We start from the raw sequence: 12,652 nt of genomic DNA, 5'->3' as shown, positions 1-12,652 counted from the left end.
CTCGAGGACATTTATCGAGCATACCCAGCATAGTGAGTCTGCTCGAGCAAGATTGTTACCTTGCTCGAGGACTCAACACTTGTATTATTTTGTATTTCATTATGTAATGATTAGGAACTTTTAGAAGGAATGTTAGAGTCTATAAATAGGGGTCCTAGGATTCCATTTAGGACACGGATTTACAGGTTGGCACACACAGAATACGAGAAACATTCCAAAAGAATATTCTATTTGTTTCCTCGTATAGCCGCCGCAGTCATACACGAACCCTAGACATTCATTTCACTGTTTCATTAATTAATCATTTAATACAGTGAATCTTTGTTTTTGAATGAGCTTTTATTGATTATCTATTATTGTTTTGTGTTACTATTTATACTCCTTCGTTCCCACTCGTTGGATATCCTGATTCCGTCGGGATATTTAACAAGCCTTTTGGGTAATCGAGTCGGTGTGTTCTTGTCAACCTTTTAGAAGGTTTGACCCGATTCACGGTCCTGACAATTTTCACAAATTTAAACTAAGCTCAACAATCACTTCTTTTCCTCTTCCTTTTCAACGCCAACGAGTTTCGAGTTAATAAGTCATACCATCGCCCCCATAATAATTTTCATACCGCAACCTATCGTCGAGAAGACAAGCATTGCAAGCTACTTTTTGTTTCCTTCCTTTCCTCTTCATATAGATATGGCTATGTATACTATTCCGTTTGGAAATTATCGAAATAATTTTTATGTGTCGATTTCTTTCGAAGATTGTTTACGAATCTAATATTGAGTTTAATTATTCAATAAATAGCGAACTATTGTCATGCATAGTTGCATTTTGAATCGGTTTATTTGTTATTTCAATCTCGTGGTCTATAACCGATTTCCCATAAACGTAATCGTTTAGTGAAAGTTGAGACTATGAGTATGTTTATACACATGTTGAGTTATCATTGTTATGCGAATTCTTTTGGTTATTTTGTTATATTTCTGATAAATGTTTTATTTGTATCACTTTGTTATTCATAATCACAATGATTTACCAATTTGAGATCAATATTTTAATTTGACCTTGAAATTTTGATTATTTTGTTCTCAATGTTTTACCAATTTGAGGTTAATGTTTTACTTTGATCACGAAATAGCAATTATGTATTAACATCAAATGTGACCCTAATTCACGTTGATATTTTCACTTGAGTCATTAGTGACTCCAAGAACTTACTTGATGCGTCTATTAAAAGTTCGTTATTATTCTCGAACCCAATGCTTATCAACTTACGTGTTTATATTTTGTAGCTCAATGCTACGTTTACTTAACATGTTATTCTCAAATTTATTATTTCATGTTCATGATTTCAATTGATGTCATCCGTTATTCTGATTATTTCATACTACTCAAGAGTTTCACGCATTTTTTTTGGTAAACATCGTTTGTATCTTTAAAACTTCAATTATTTCATATTCTCGCTTATCTTTGACCTTAAGGATTGGTTTCTATATTTTGCTAAATTTGATCTGTATAGTTCATCATTCTTAAATTCTAAAGTTTTCACATATAGACTTATTATATTTTAAACCCACACAATGGGACGGATTATGTGGACCATCCGACGATAAAGGTAATTATGGGTCGACACGTAATTATCCAAGTCCTCGCATGAAAGACATAATAAGTACGTTGTGTGCAATAACTCGAAACCTGGAATGATTTTGAAAGACGAGACATATGAAATATGATAAGGGCATGGTGGATACGCCGCTGGTACATCCTATATATAAGTATCCTTACCATATTCCCATTTGTGGCGTATTTCGGGTCATTCAAAAATCGACATTATTGTTTTTATTTAAATATACATATAAAAATTGTTATAAATTTTAAACAACTTCTAATATTGGTTGTTTTCTTGTAAAATTTTATTTTTATTTTAATTTCAGGACGAAATTCTCAAAAGTTGTGAATGCTATAACATTCGTTACTTTTCAAAACCCAAAAACCCGAACCGTTTCGAATTTTCGGATTTTTTTGATTTCTAGTATATATATATATATATATATATATATATATATATATAAAGGTGTATTATTAAATTCCCAAGATTCGTTTGACGTTCGTCAATGTTTCCGACTAGGTTTATCGTTCAATGTATTTTTGTTCATCATTTACTATTAATATAATATTCCCGATGTTTAATGTTCAATGTCCGTTCGATTATTATTTCATTGATTCGTTAATAAAATCTCTAGCTTTATCGTTAAATCAACTTTTGGGTTAAATGCGTAAATATCCAAAAGTCTTAATTATAAATCATGAAAATATAAATATAAAATCTATCCTAAAGTTCGAGAACCCTTATGTAAAATTAATGTTTAAATCAGTTTTTAAAAAGGCTATGAATCTTCAGGGACTGAAAGTAAAAATATTTTAAATAATATTATAACTTAACCCAGCCCCACCCCCTTACCCCGTCTTTCCGTTCACAAATTTCCGGCAGCCGGAATCCGGCCCTGGTGTAGCCCAAACACCCCTAAAACGCGTAAATCGATCCAATTAATTCGTAGTAACGGCCATAGATCTTGATGAATAACGTTTAAACATCGTTAATGACACGTCACAGTGTCTGATTATCCGTTAAATCCCGTAATGTCCGCCGTAGCCGTCGTCGGATATCAAGCTTAATCAAATTAATACAATTAACTCGTTATTGACCCAATTTGTAGTATAAATAGGACCCAAGAAATAGCCTAAACCTGTACCAACCATCAATTTCCTCTAATATACACTCTGAAATCACGATTTGGTTCACCACGGTTCGTTTCCGGCCGTCAAGGGTTCACCGCCATTCCATCAACATTACGAATGATGATTATATAGTTTTGAATCGTTTTCAGTTACTAACAAAACCCCTAACCTAATTACAACAAATATGGTACCAATTAAGAGGCTCACATTGCTAGGGTTTATGTAGAAGAAGATAAACTTGATATGTTAGTTATATATTTTTATTTCCATTTGTCAACTGTGTTGTTATCTAGATCAATTGGTTAGTGCAAATGGGTGTGAGTAGAAGGACCCGGGTTCTAAACCCATATCAGGCTATGTATCTTGTATGGTTTTTTAAAAACAGTTTTTATTAATTATTTTAACCAAATAAAATTACCTAATATTCATAATAAATCAAATAAAACTTTTTTTTACTAAATAAAATTCTTATAATATATATATGTATGTGTGTGTATAAATTATATTTCACCTTTTTCTATCTGAAAACAATCTTCCAAACTAGTTAACCTGCTAAATTTAATCCGTTAATTAAATTCACTCGTAAACTTGAATTATTTAACTTTTATTTCGTTAAACCACTAAACTTAGTTTTAACTCGTAAACAGTAACTCTTGCCTTACAAATATCGTGTTTCTTATATTTCTGTTAAGTTATAAATCAAATAATATCAAATTTTAATCTGTTAACAATTCCATTAAAGTTAAATATAATATTTTCATAAAATACATTAAAATAATGCAAATCCCTTTAAACTAAATTTTCCTCTTTAACTTTAATAATCTCGTTAGTTAGTCTTTAATATTCATATGTATTTGATTTATAGCTCGAGAATTTCAATCGTTTTGGGATTCTTTAAACGTACTTTCGGTTGCCTTGGTTTCATTATCGTACTTTCGGTTTCAATTGCAATGTTATCTTCGATTTCAAGGTGAGTTTCTCACACTCCCTTTTAAACGTTCTCATATCTTTGGGAGTAGTATATGTATCCTATCAAGCTTCAAGATTTACAGTTTTACTTATAAACTACAATTCATATCATGAACTTGTGTGCTTACTTGCTTATTTATTATATACGTTGGTTTCAAGTGGTTGCCTCAATAAGTGTGATCATACGCCCCCCTTTGCACTCAGGTCCATTTGTATCGAGTGGAAAAGGGACCTCATATCCGAGTACGTTGGTAGCTCCAATTGGAAAGGACCTTCGTTTATTCTTTACACTCAGGTCCATTGCATCGAATGTAAAGAACTCTTATTGTTCATTTCACAAGTTTCATGGAATTGTATGCTTTTACGTATTATATCAAGCTGTGGGAATCTCACCAGCTATGTTCATAGCTGACTTTATTTTATACATATGCTACAGGTGTAGAGATACAAGGATGAAGGTTAGAAGACACATAGCATGCTTATAGGATATTCAAAGAACAATTTATCTTTTCGTTTAGTTATTTGTTTAAAACTTGTATTATTTGATAAACTTGTGTTACACGAAGATTTAAATGAAATAATGTTATTATGGTCACCTAATAGTGTCATGTGTGTTTGAGCAATATGTACGTCACACTCAGGCGTTTCCTCTTTAGCCGGGGTGTTATATATCTCAAAATAATTTTTTTCACAAAAAAAAAAAAAAAAAAAAACTACATTGGCGACGGTGGTGGTTGCTCAGGTGACGAAAATGGTGGTGGCGATGGCGAAGGTGGTGGTGATGGTGGCGGTCAAGTGGCAAGGGCGATGTAGTAGTGGTGGGGGTGGTCAAGCGGTGGTAGTATTGGTAGTGATGGCGATGGTAGGGTGGTGACAATGGGTGGTGGTAGTCAGGTGGTGGTGGTCAGGCAACGACAGTGGTGGTGGCGGTGAAGGCCAAGTGAAGGCGAAGATATGGTTGCGGTGGTTACCGCAACGATGGTGGCGGTGGTAACGCTTGGTTGTAAGGTGGTGGGGATGGTGGTGGCGGCGGCAACGGTGGTAGTGTTGGTGGTAAGGTGGTGACACCGGCAGAGGTGTTGGTGGTGGCGGTCAGGTGGTGGTGGTGGCAATGGTAGTGGTTGTTGTTGTTAAGTGGTGGTTGCTGTTGTTAAGTGGTGGTGGTGGTGTTGAGAAGGTGGGGTGAAGGAGGAATGGAATGAAAAAAAAAAGAAGGGGGTGGGAAGGAATGATTTTGATGGAATGAGATTCTATATGTAATTGATGATTCCATTCCATTAATCAACCAAACATCAATTATTTCATTCCCACGTAATGAATCATTTCATTCCCCCTGTCATTACTGCCTACCAAACGCTACCTAAACTATTCTCAATATTATAAAAATAACACCTACTAAATATGGTGTAAAGGATGTGAATGCTTTTATGCCTTTTTCAAAAGTAGTTTTTTAATAAATATGTTTGGATTAGCTTTGTGGTTGAAAAAAAACAAAAAGTAGGAAAAATAACCAAAAATGACGTTTTTATATATTTGCTAGTTACACAGATAATGGAATTGTGAGTATATTTATAATTTGGTATTTCAAAAGCAAAAAGTAAAACAAAAGGCTTGGATTTCTTGTTTCTGAAAAATAACTTTTTAACCCATAACAAAAGGCAAAAACAAAAGTGATTATGTGATACTCAAACGTACTTATTTGCTTATTTGGTTTTTAAAAAACAAATAAGTAAGTTTTAAAAACTTAATCAAACATGCCCTTAGTGTGTTGAATCCTAGTAACGTTGTTAAAAACTGGACTTGCCAGTTGGATGAAAAGAGGAACCCTTGTAGATAGGCTCGGTTCGCATGGCTAAGACTAGTTGGACCAGCCATGTTTCAAGAAGGGCTACATATAAAACATAAGTTTGGCTGAAATTGGTTTGGAATTGGGTTTGAAGGTTTTTTTTTTTTTTTTAAATCATCTAATAGTTAGGTAAAGTGTAAACAAGTGTTGGATTGGGTTTGACTGTTTTGAGTTCATGAATTTTGAGGATGAATATTTTTTTTTTGGAACGACCAAACTAAGTAACATTGGGTAATCAGTGTGTGGCCTCTAATGGCTAAAGGTAGCCCGAGCCGGCCACGAGTCCGGACGGACGAAGCCCCTAGCGGTCCACCTATTGAGGGATTCCGCGGATAAAACCCGACTCTACGCACGCCAAACGGCACAACAGTGAGAAGCCGGTAAAACCGGGTGAGATCAGGACACGTACCCTGGCTAGCCAGGTTCACTCATATCTCCCATATAAATTGGTGATAGTGAGTTTTGAACCCTCTACCTATCACTAGTAAAGTGAGCGCTCTACCATTGAGCCATATCCAATTTATTTTTGAGGATGAATATGATATAGAAAACTTTTATTTTAAGTAGGATTTTAGGTGTGATAAAATATAAAATTATCTTTTATATTTACAGTGATTTTGAAAAATAACTCAGTGCGCGGCGCAGCTTGTTGCCCGTTTGCCTGCCACTTTATTGTAATCGTTTTGATTTTAATGATAAATTAAAAGAGACTTATTTCTTTTTCAACCGGCCAATGGATACTAAAGCTTTAAAAAACTTTTTATAAAATTGAACTAAACTAGAGAAGAAAAGGTGAACTTTTTTTATTTTTATTTAAGCTACCTCCATCACTACGCCCTTCACGATTCTTCCAGGCGTGTGATCACCACACAACACACAACGCTCCCATGGCATCCCTTGTGATGTACGGCGGCACGATAGAAGTTGTAAGTTATGTTCGAGGACGTTATTGCATATCGTTGACCTTTTACGGTAGAATAAGTGAAGGTGCATCTAAGTAAATTGAAAAGTCTAATCATTAAAGGACTCGTTTTGTAATTGAAGAAACGTGGATCGACTCACTGGTAGACGATCAACTTTCCTCGGGTGTGATTATGCTATTTCACCGATGGTTCTCTGGGATCTGGATTCTTCCACCTACAAAATGAACAGCACCGTAAACTTACCCCTCAGAAAGGGACAGAAGGGTCCTCTTTGGGGTAACCCTCCGGTGTGAGAATAAGAGATTGTAGGAGAAGATAATAATCTGAGAGTAAGAAAATTGGAGTGTATTGCTTAATATAGCTTAATATTGCCTGAGATTGCTTAATAATGCGTAATATAGCATACCTCTCCTTGTGGAGTTGATGTGGTATTTATAGTGCTAGGGTTTCCAATAATTGGGCTCAGACCCAATTAGGGCCTTTTTGGCCTCCTCCTATTGCTTTGCGCCACGTGTCATTGGGACACCTGGTGCTTTTTCATTGATTATTCTCTGACCCAGGTATTTTACCTGACCCATGTGCAATCACGTGGTAGCACATGGGTTTTGCTGAGTTGTCCACCTTTCATTGGCAGCTGTCAACATCAGCATATTCTTATTCCTTAAAAAGATACCTTCTGGAAGGTTGTCTGACGTGCACAATCAAGGTTGTCCTTATCCTGATTTGGATAAGGACGAGGTTGATTATGTGCATGTGTGATATGCGCCTATCCTGAGGATGCGCGAGGTCTTCTCTTTATTCTCACGCGCAGATGTTTCATGCGCAGATGTGATATGCACAAGCATGTGATATGCGCCACGCGCAGATGTGATATGCGTGAGCATGTGATATGCGTCACGCGCGGATGCGTCACGCGCAGATGTGATATGCGTGAGCATATATGGTGCGTGAGCATGTGATACGCGTGAGCATATGTGATGCGTGAGCATATGTGATGCCTGAGCATATGTGATGCATGAGCATGTGATGCATGAGCATATGTGATGCCTGAGCATGTGATGCATGAGCATATGTGATATGCGTGAGCATATGTGATATGCGCCATGCGCATAGGTTTTGGCTTTGTGCCTTCATAATATCTTGATTTCAAAGCCTCTTGTCTATATCTTGTGGGTTGACCCGCCTCGCTCGGTGTTGAGGCGGGTACATACCTCTTCAAGCCCCCCCAGTCTAATGTGTGTCTTGTCTCGCACGAGCGAGGTAAGATAGATATTAGACTTAATAGTTTGTTCTTTTAATAGGGTTTGTCTTTTTCTTCTTATTACTCATCGTTGCGCGAAATTCTATCCTTTTGGTTGAAACGAATCGTCCATGTACGTGGTTGGTTGTTGCTGACATGCGTCAGTGATGGAGACGTGTCAGACTTTTCGTGCGCTCGAGGTGCTACAGTTGCCTTTCATGTCCCCTCACATAGTGTCAGGAACACATGTCGCTCTCGCGTTGGTCCGTACCTGCGAGTGGTGGCGCGTGAACTCTGGCAGCACCTGTATCGTTTCTTTTCGTGTCCCCTCACACAGTGTCAGGGACACGTGTCACGCTCGCGTTGGCTTACACCTGCGAGTGGGGGCGCGTGAAGTCCGATCAGTACCAATTTTTCTCTCTCCTGGGCCTATAAAAGCAAGCCCTTTGAGTCTTTTATCCTTCATCTTCTTTGTTGTTTATTCAGAGCTTTCCTTTCTTTCTATTCCGATTAAGTGCCTATCTTCCAGATTTCCGTTCTTTAGAAGCAACTTGTGCCTGACTCTGTTGTATGTCTGATAGCCCAGACAACACAATCTCCACCAGCCATCGCCGTGTGAAATCGTTAGTAATGTCTACGTTGAAGAAGACAGGCAAGGGGAAGAGGGCTGCTGAGGCCTCATCGGAGGAGGTAGGGAAAACCAAGGCAGTGAAGAAGTGGGATGAGATCCCCTGTAAACTGAGGCAGTCCGATTTTGACAGCCTTATCGCCTCTCAGGGTTTTCTCCCTGAGTATGGCTGCATGTTGCCGGCGGCCGGGCAAACGGCGGCGGACCCGCCCACCGGCTTTATATCCCTGTATTGCCATTTTTTCACCCACTGCAACCTTCGTCTCACGATGACAAGGTTTGTGGGTGCGCTGCTTAGGTTTTATGGGATTCATATATCCCAAGTCCATCCGTTTGGACTCGTGCGCATGACTCACTTTGAGTTTATGTGCAAATCTCAGCGCGAGGAGCCCACCCCTCGGCGCTTTCAGTTTTTTATAAGCCCAAGATCCAAGATTCTTGGTTCTCATTTATTCCTCGCAGTCAGAAGGTCAAGTGCTGCACTGTTTCATTCAAGAGCCTTCATGACTGGTCTGAGAGATTTTTCTATATCAGGGCTGGTGTGATCCCCATCCGCATGACCATGCGCGCGATCTCTTCTGCGCCCGCGGATGTGGGTGTCTTCAAGAACCCAACTGGCGCCTGGGTTAAAAAGTTGACTGCCGAACCATCCCCCGCCAAGAACATTTGCGAGGAGGCGCTGGTGGGGGTTGGTATGAGCAGGAGGTGGGCCGACAGCGCGACTGAGCCCGTATATTTTGCCATTTCTAATTAGTGGAGGTACTAATTCTTTAAAAAAGAAAAAAAAAAAGCAATGCCTTGTTTTTGTGCAAGAAAAGAAAACTCTATTTCATTAGTTATTTCTTCCCACAACAATAACAATAACATTAGTTGTTGAATTTCATTATCGGCGTCACTTACGCTGGAGGCGTTATTCTCGGCGCCGATTCTCGCACTAGCACCGGGACACCCCGTTTAACCTGTTTATTAAAAAATGTTTAAAAACAGAAATAAGATTATAAAAGCTTTTCTTAAATAATTAAACGGGTTAACCCGTTTTATACGGGTCAACCCAAACCTCACCTGTTTTTCAAACGTGTTTTACAATTGCTGAGCTCTAATTGAATAAAACTTTTGGAATTTGAATTTGTATAGGGCTATACGTGGCGAATAGAGCTTCGGACAAGATCACTCAACTGACCGATAATGTTTACTTGTGTCGATCTGGATCGGTATAAATTGTCCTCTCTTTTGAGCGTATTAATGTTTGATGTACATATACATACTAATTATATATACAGATAAATTTTATAATATTTATGTAGTTTTGCGATATTCAATTAACTGTTTTATATAATGAACTTTCTTTTTCATGGCCATATGGTTTCTAATTTATATTGGTACTTAGGGGGTGTTTGGGATTGCTTATTTTCACCAACTTATAACTTATTAACTTTTTGAGAAGTAATAAGGTGTTTGAGGTTGCTTATATTGTGAGAGGAAAAGTTCCATAAGTTACACTTTTGTAACTTATTAACTTAATGAAAAGTTATAACAAGGTAAAATAAGGAATCCCAAACACCCCCTTATGATTCTAGTCAAATATAGAGATTAGGACAATCTTTTGGCTTTTTTATATTTGGGAAAATCTGTGACCAACTTTCAAAAGTGTTCCAATTAGGTTGCATATTTTTCCCAAATCGGGTCACTAAATCTTCAAATCAAATCTCACCGATTTTTTTGTGCGTCAAGAAAGAAATGGAGGATAAGATGTGGGGTTCGGAATTTGCAATATATGTAGTTAAATTTAAAAAATTTAAAAAAACGTTAGTTATATTAAAATTTAAAAATAAAAAATAAAATTCACGTCGCCATTTAGCTGTCACTTCAAAAAAAAGATAAAAAGCTTTCCTATGTGAAACAAAAAAGAAAAAGGCTAAAAAACATGTTAAACCTTTAATTTAATCAAACAAGAAAGTTGAGTGACCTAATTGGAACACTTTTGAAAGTTTGTTACCATTCTATGAAGTTGTGCCCCTTTATATTTTGTCTGTATCTTAAGTCCGGTTCAACCAGTTTGACCCATGCTAGTGAATTAGTAGAGCGTCTGGTTCGGTGGCTGGTTCTAGTCGGACAGGTTAAGCCAGTAGAGTGTCCCGTTCGTTGACACGTCTAATATATTATAAACATTTTGTATTATGCAATTTTAACATACATAATAAATGGTAATGTGAAGTTATAACTTAAACTTGTTGAAGTTAAAGATATAAAACTTTTTAGAAATGTATCAAGTATTTGTTATTTCAACTCGGTCTTTCTGGTTGGCTTAAGATTGGATTTCGTGTAATGAGAATTCTAATGTGTAATTTTTAACCATATGAGATCATAAATTGGTATATACCCGATACCTGCTGGGAAACCCGTGAACCTAACAGGTAATGTGTAACGGGTACCTGACATATACGAGACTGGGATTACTTGCTGATGATTAAAATATTTAATTTTGAAATATAAAATATAGTTATTTTTTATTAGGATATCAACAAATGGAATCCTTTTATATCCTTTATATGATTGTTGCATTTTCAGGCTGCAGATTCACAAATTGTTTCCGATTATGTGCGCCACTTTCTTCATCAACACACGTAAGGAACCTTATGAATTTGTATTAATAGTTTATACGTATTTTAACTGTTAGATTCCTATACGTAAAAATTATTTTTTGTTGGATACAGGATGCAACTTGGCCAGCCTGCAACTGTTAAAGTTGCTGCCAATCTTACCAGATTATTATCATACAGCAACAAGGTTTGTATACACTTATTATCGTATGCTTATTAACATTTACTTATTTGTTAAGTTATTTTACATATTAGAAATTATGTCTTAATTGTATTAATAATAATATTGCAGAATATGTTACAAACCGGGTTGATTGTTGGCGGATGGGACAAATATGAAGGTGGTAAAATATATGGAATCCCTCTTGGTGGAACAATTGTTGAACAACCTTTTGCAATTGGAGGTGTGTATTTATCAAACAAAAGTCAAATTTCTTGGCTTTGACTTTTGTTGACTTGACTTATTTGACCTTCATGTTTATTCTTAGTCAGTAGTCACATGTTTCACACCAGTTTTTAAATATCCTTCATTTCTGTATGATTTATGCAGGATCCGGCTCTACATATCTGTATGGCTTCTTTGATCAAGAATGGAAAGATGGGATGACAAAAGATGAAGCAGAGGTCCATATTACATACTTTTGTGCATATAAGTTTTTGAGATTTGTTGCATTGCACTAGTGACAAAAGGGGGGGAGAGGGGGGGGGGGGGAGGATGTAAACCAGCCAAGCCGCTCGTGAGCTACTCGTGATCAGCTTGTTAAAAGCTCAAATCGTTCCTTAAAAAAGGTTGTTTAACAAATGAGCCCGGACTCGAGCTTGACCTGGTTCGTGAGCCCTAAAGCGAACCTATTACTAATATAATTTTATCGAATACGTATTTGTATAGTTATTATTATTTAGAAAGTTATGGTAAAATAACAAAAAACTATATATTAGGTTTATATATAAAAATAATTCAAAATTTAAAAATTAATTAATAAATAATAGAAAGCTGATATTGAGATTGAAAAAACTACTCATTAGCCGAGCTCAAGCTTAGGTGAGGTGAGGTTCAGGCTCGGCTCATTTACTCTACATGACATGATGTTAGGATCTAAAGATCAGATTTTTATAGCTGCTAGTGCCGGTTATTGCTACATAAATGCGTATTCTAAAGTTTATGAAAATCACAATTTCCATTAACCACTTAGCTAGGGTTTATATTTCTAATTTTGTTATTGCAGAAATTGGTGGTGAAGGCTGTTTCTCTTGCGATTGCTCGAGATGGTGCTAGTGGTGGAGTTGTCCGTACAGTAATTGTGAGTTTTTACATATTAATTACCTTCATCCACAAATAGATTTTTAATCTTTTTAAACCTTTAAAAGATAATAATAATTATTATTACTGTATTAATTCAAATCATCCCTTTTCTTATAGGAAAAAGTTGTATATAATGTTATTGAAAATGTTTGTATAATGTGTAGATAAATTCAGAGGGTGTGACTCGAAACTTTTACCCGGGTGACACGCTTCCACTGTGGCACGAAGAGCTCGCACCACAGAATTCACTTCTGGATATGCTTTCGTCTTCAAGTTCGGAACCGATGATTAGTTGAGTCTAAAGTGAATATATTTAAAACCTGGATGTTAATTCAAATCTTATAAGTGTATGTCAATGTTTCTTGTTTGATTTAGACATGTTTCAGTTAGTTTGTGTACGGGTTCTCTTT

General features: G+C 36.6%; 1 protein-coding gene across 1 annotated transcript; it reads left to right on the top strand.

Annotated features, from left to right (window-relative positions):
* The first annotated feature begins 6,435 nt into the window (after positions 1–6,435).
* Positions 6,436–12,595, top strand: LOC143565214 (proteasome subunit beta type-6-like). Its single transcript, XM_077052251.1, has 8 exons — positions 6,436–6,535; positions 9,474–9,550; positions 10,908–10,963; positions 11,054–11,126; positions 11,232–11,343; positions 11,490–11,563; positions 12,166–12,240; positions 12,407–12,595. The coding sequence occupies exons 1-8, from the start codon at positions 6,436–6,438 to the stop codon at positions 12,536–12,538; spliced, it is 699 nt and encodes a 232-aa protein (XP_076908366.1). The 3' UTR covers positions 12,539–12,595.
* The last annotated feature ends 57 nt before the right edge of the window (positions 12,596–12,652 follow it).

The sequence above is a fragment of the Bidens hawaiensis genome, unplaced genomic scaffold (genome assembly GCF_021521415.1).
Source record: "Bidens hawaiensis isolate Kalapana, Puna unplaced genomic scaffold, B.hawaiensis_p1.1 tig00022309_1, whole genome shotgun sequence".
Lineage (NCBI taxonomy): Eukaryota > Viridiplantae > Streptophyta > Magnoliopsida > Asterales > Asteraceae > Bidens > Bidens hawaiensis.
The sequence above is the reverse complement of the archived record's forward strand: the minus strand, read 5'-3'. Positions and strand labels throughout refer to the sequence as shown.

Bases quoted from the DNA above. Each gene is read 5' to 3' on its own strand.
- LOC143565214 (XM_077052251.1), top strand. From the start codon at position 6,436: ATGGCATCCCTTGTGATGTACGGCGGCACGATAGAAGTTGTAAGTTAT. The intron at 11,344-11,489 runs GTGTGTATTTAT...TGATTTATGCAG, and splicing joins ACAACCTTTTGCAATTGGAG to GATCCGGCTCTACATATCTG. The intron at 12,241-12,406 runs GTGAGTTTTTAC...TATAATGTGTAG, and splicing joins GAGTTGTCCGTACAGTAATT to ATAAATTCAGAGGGTGTGAC.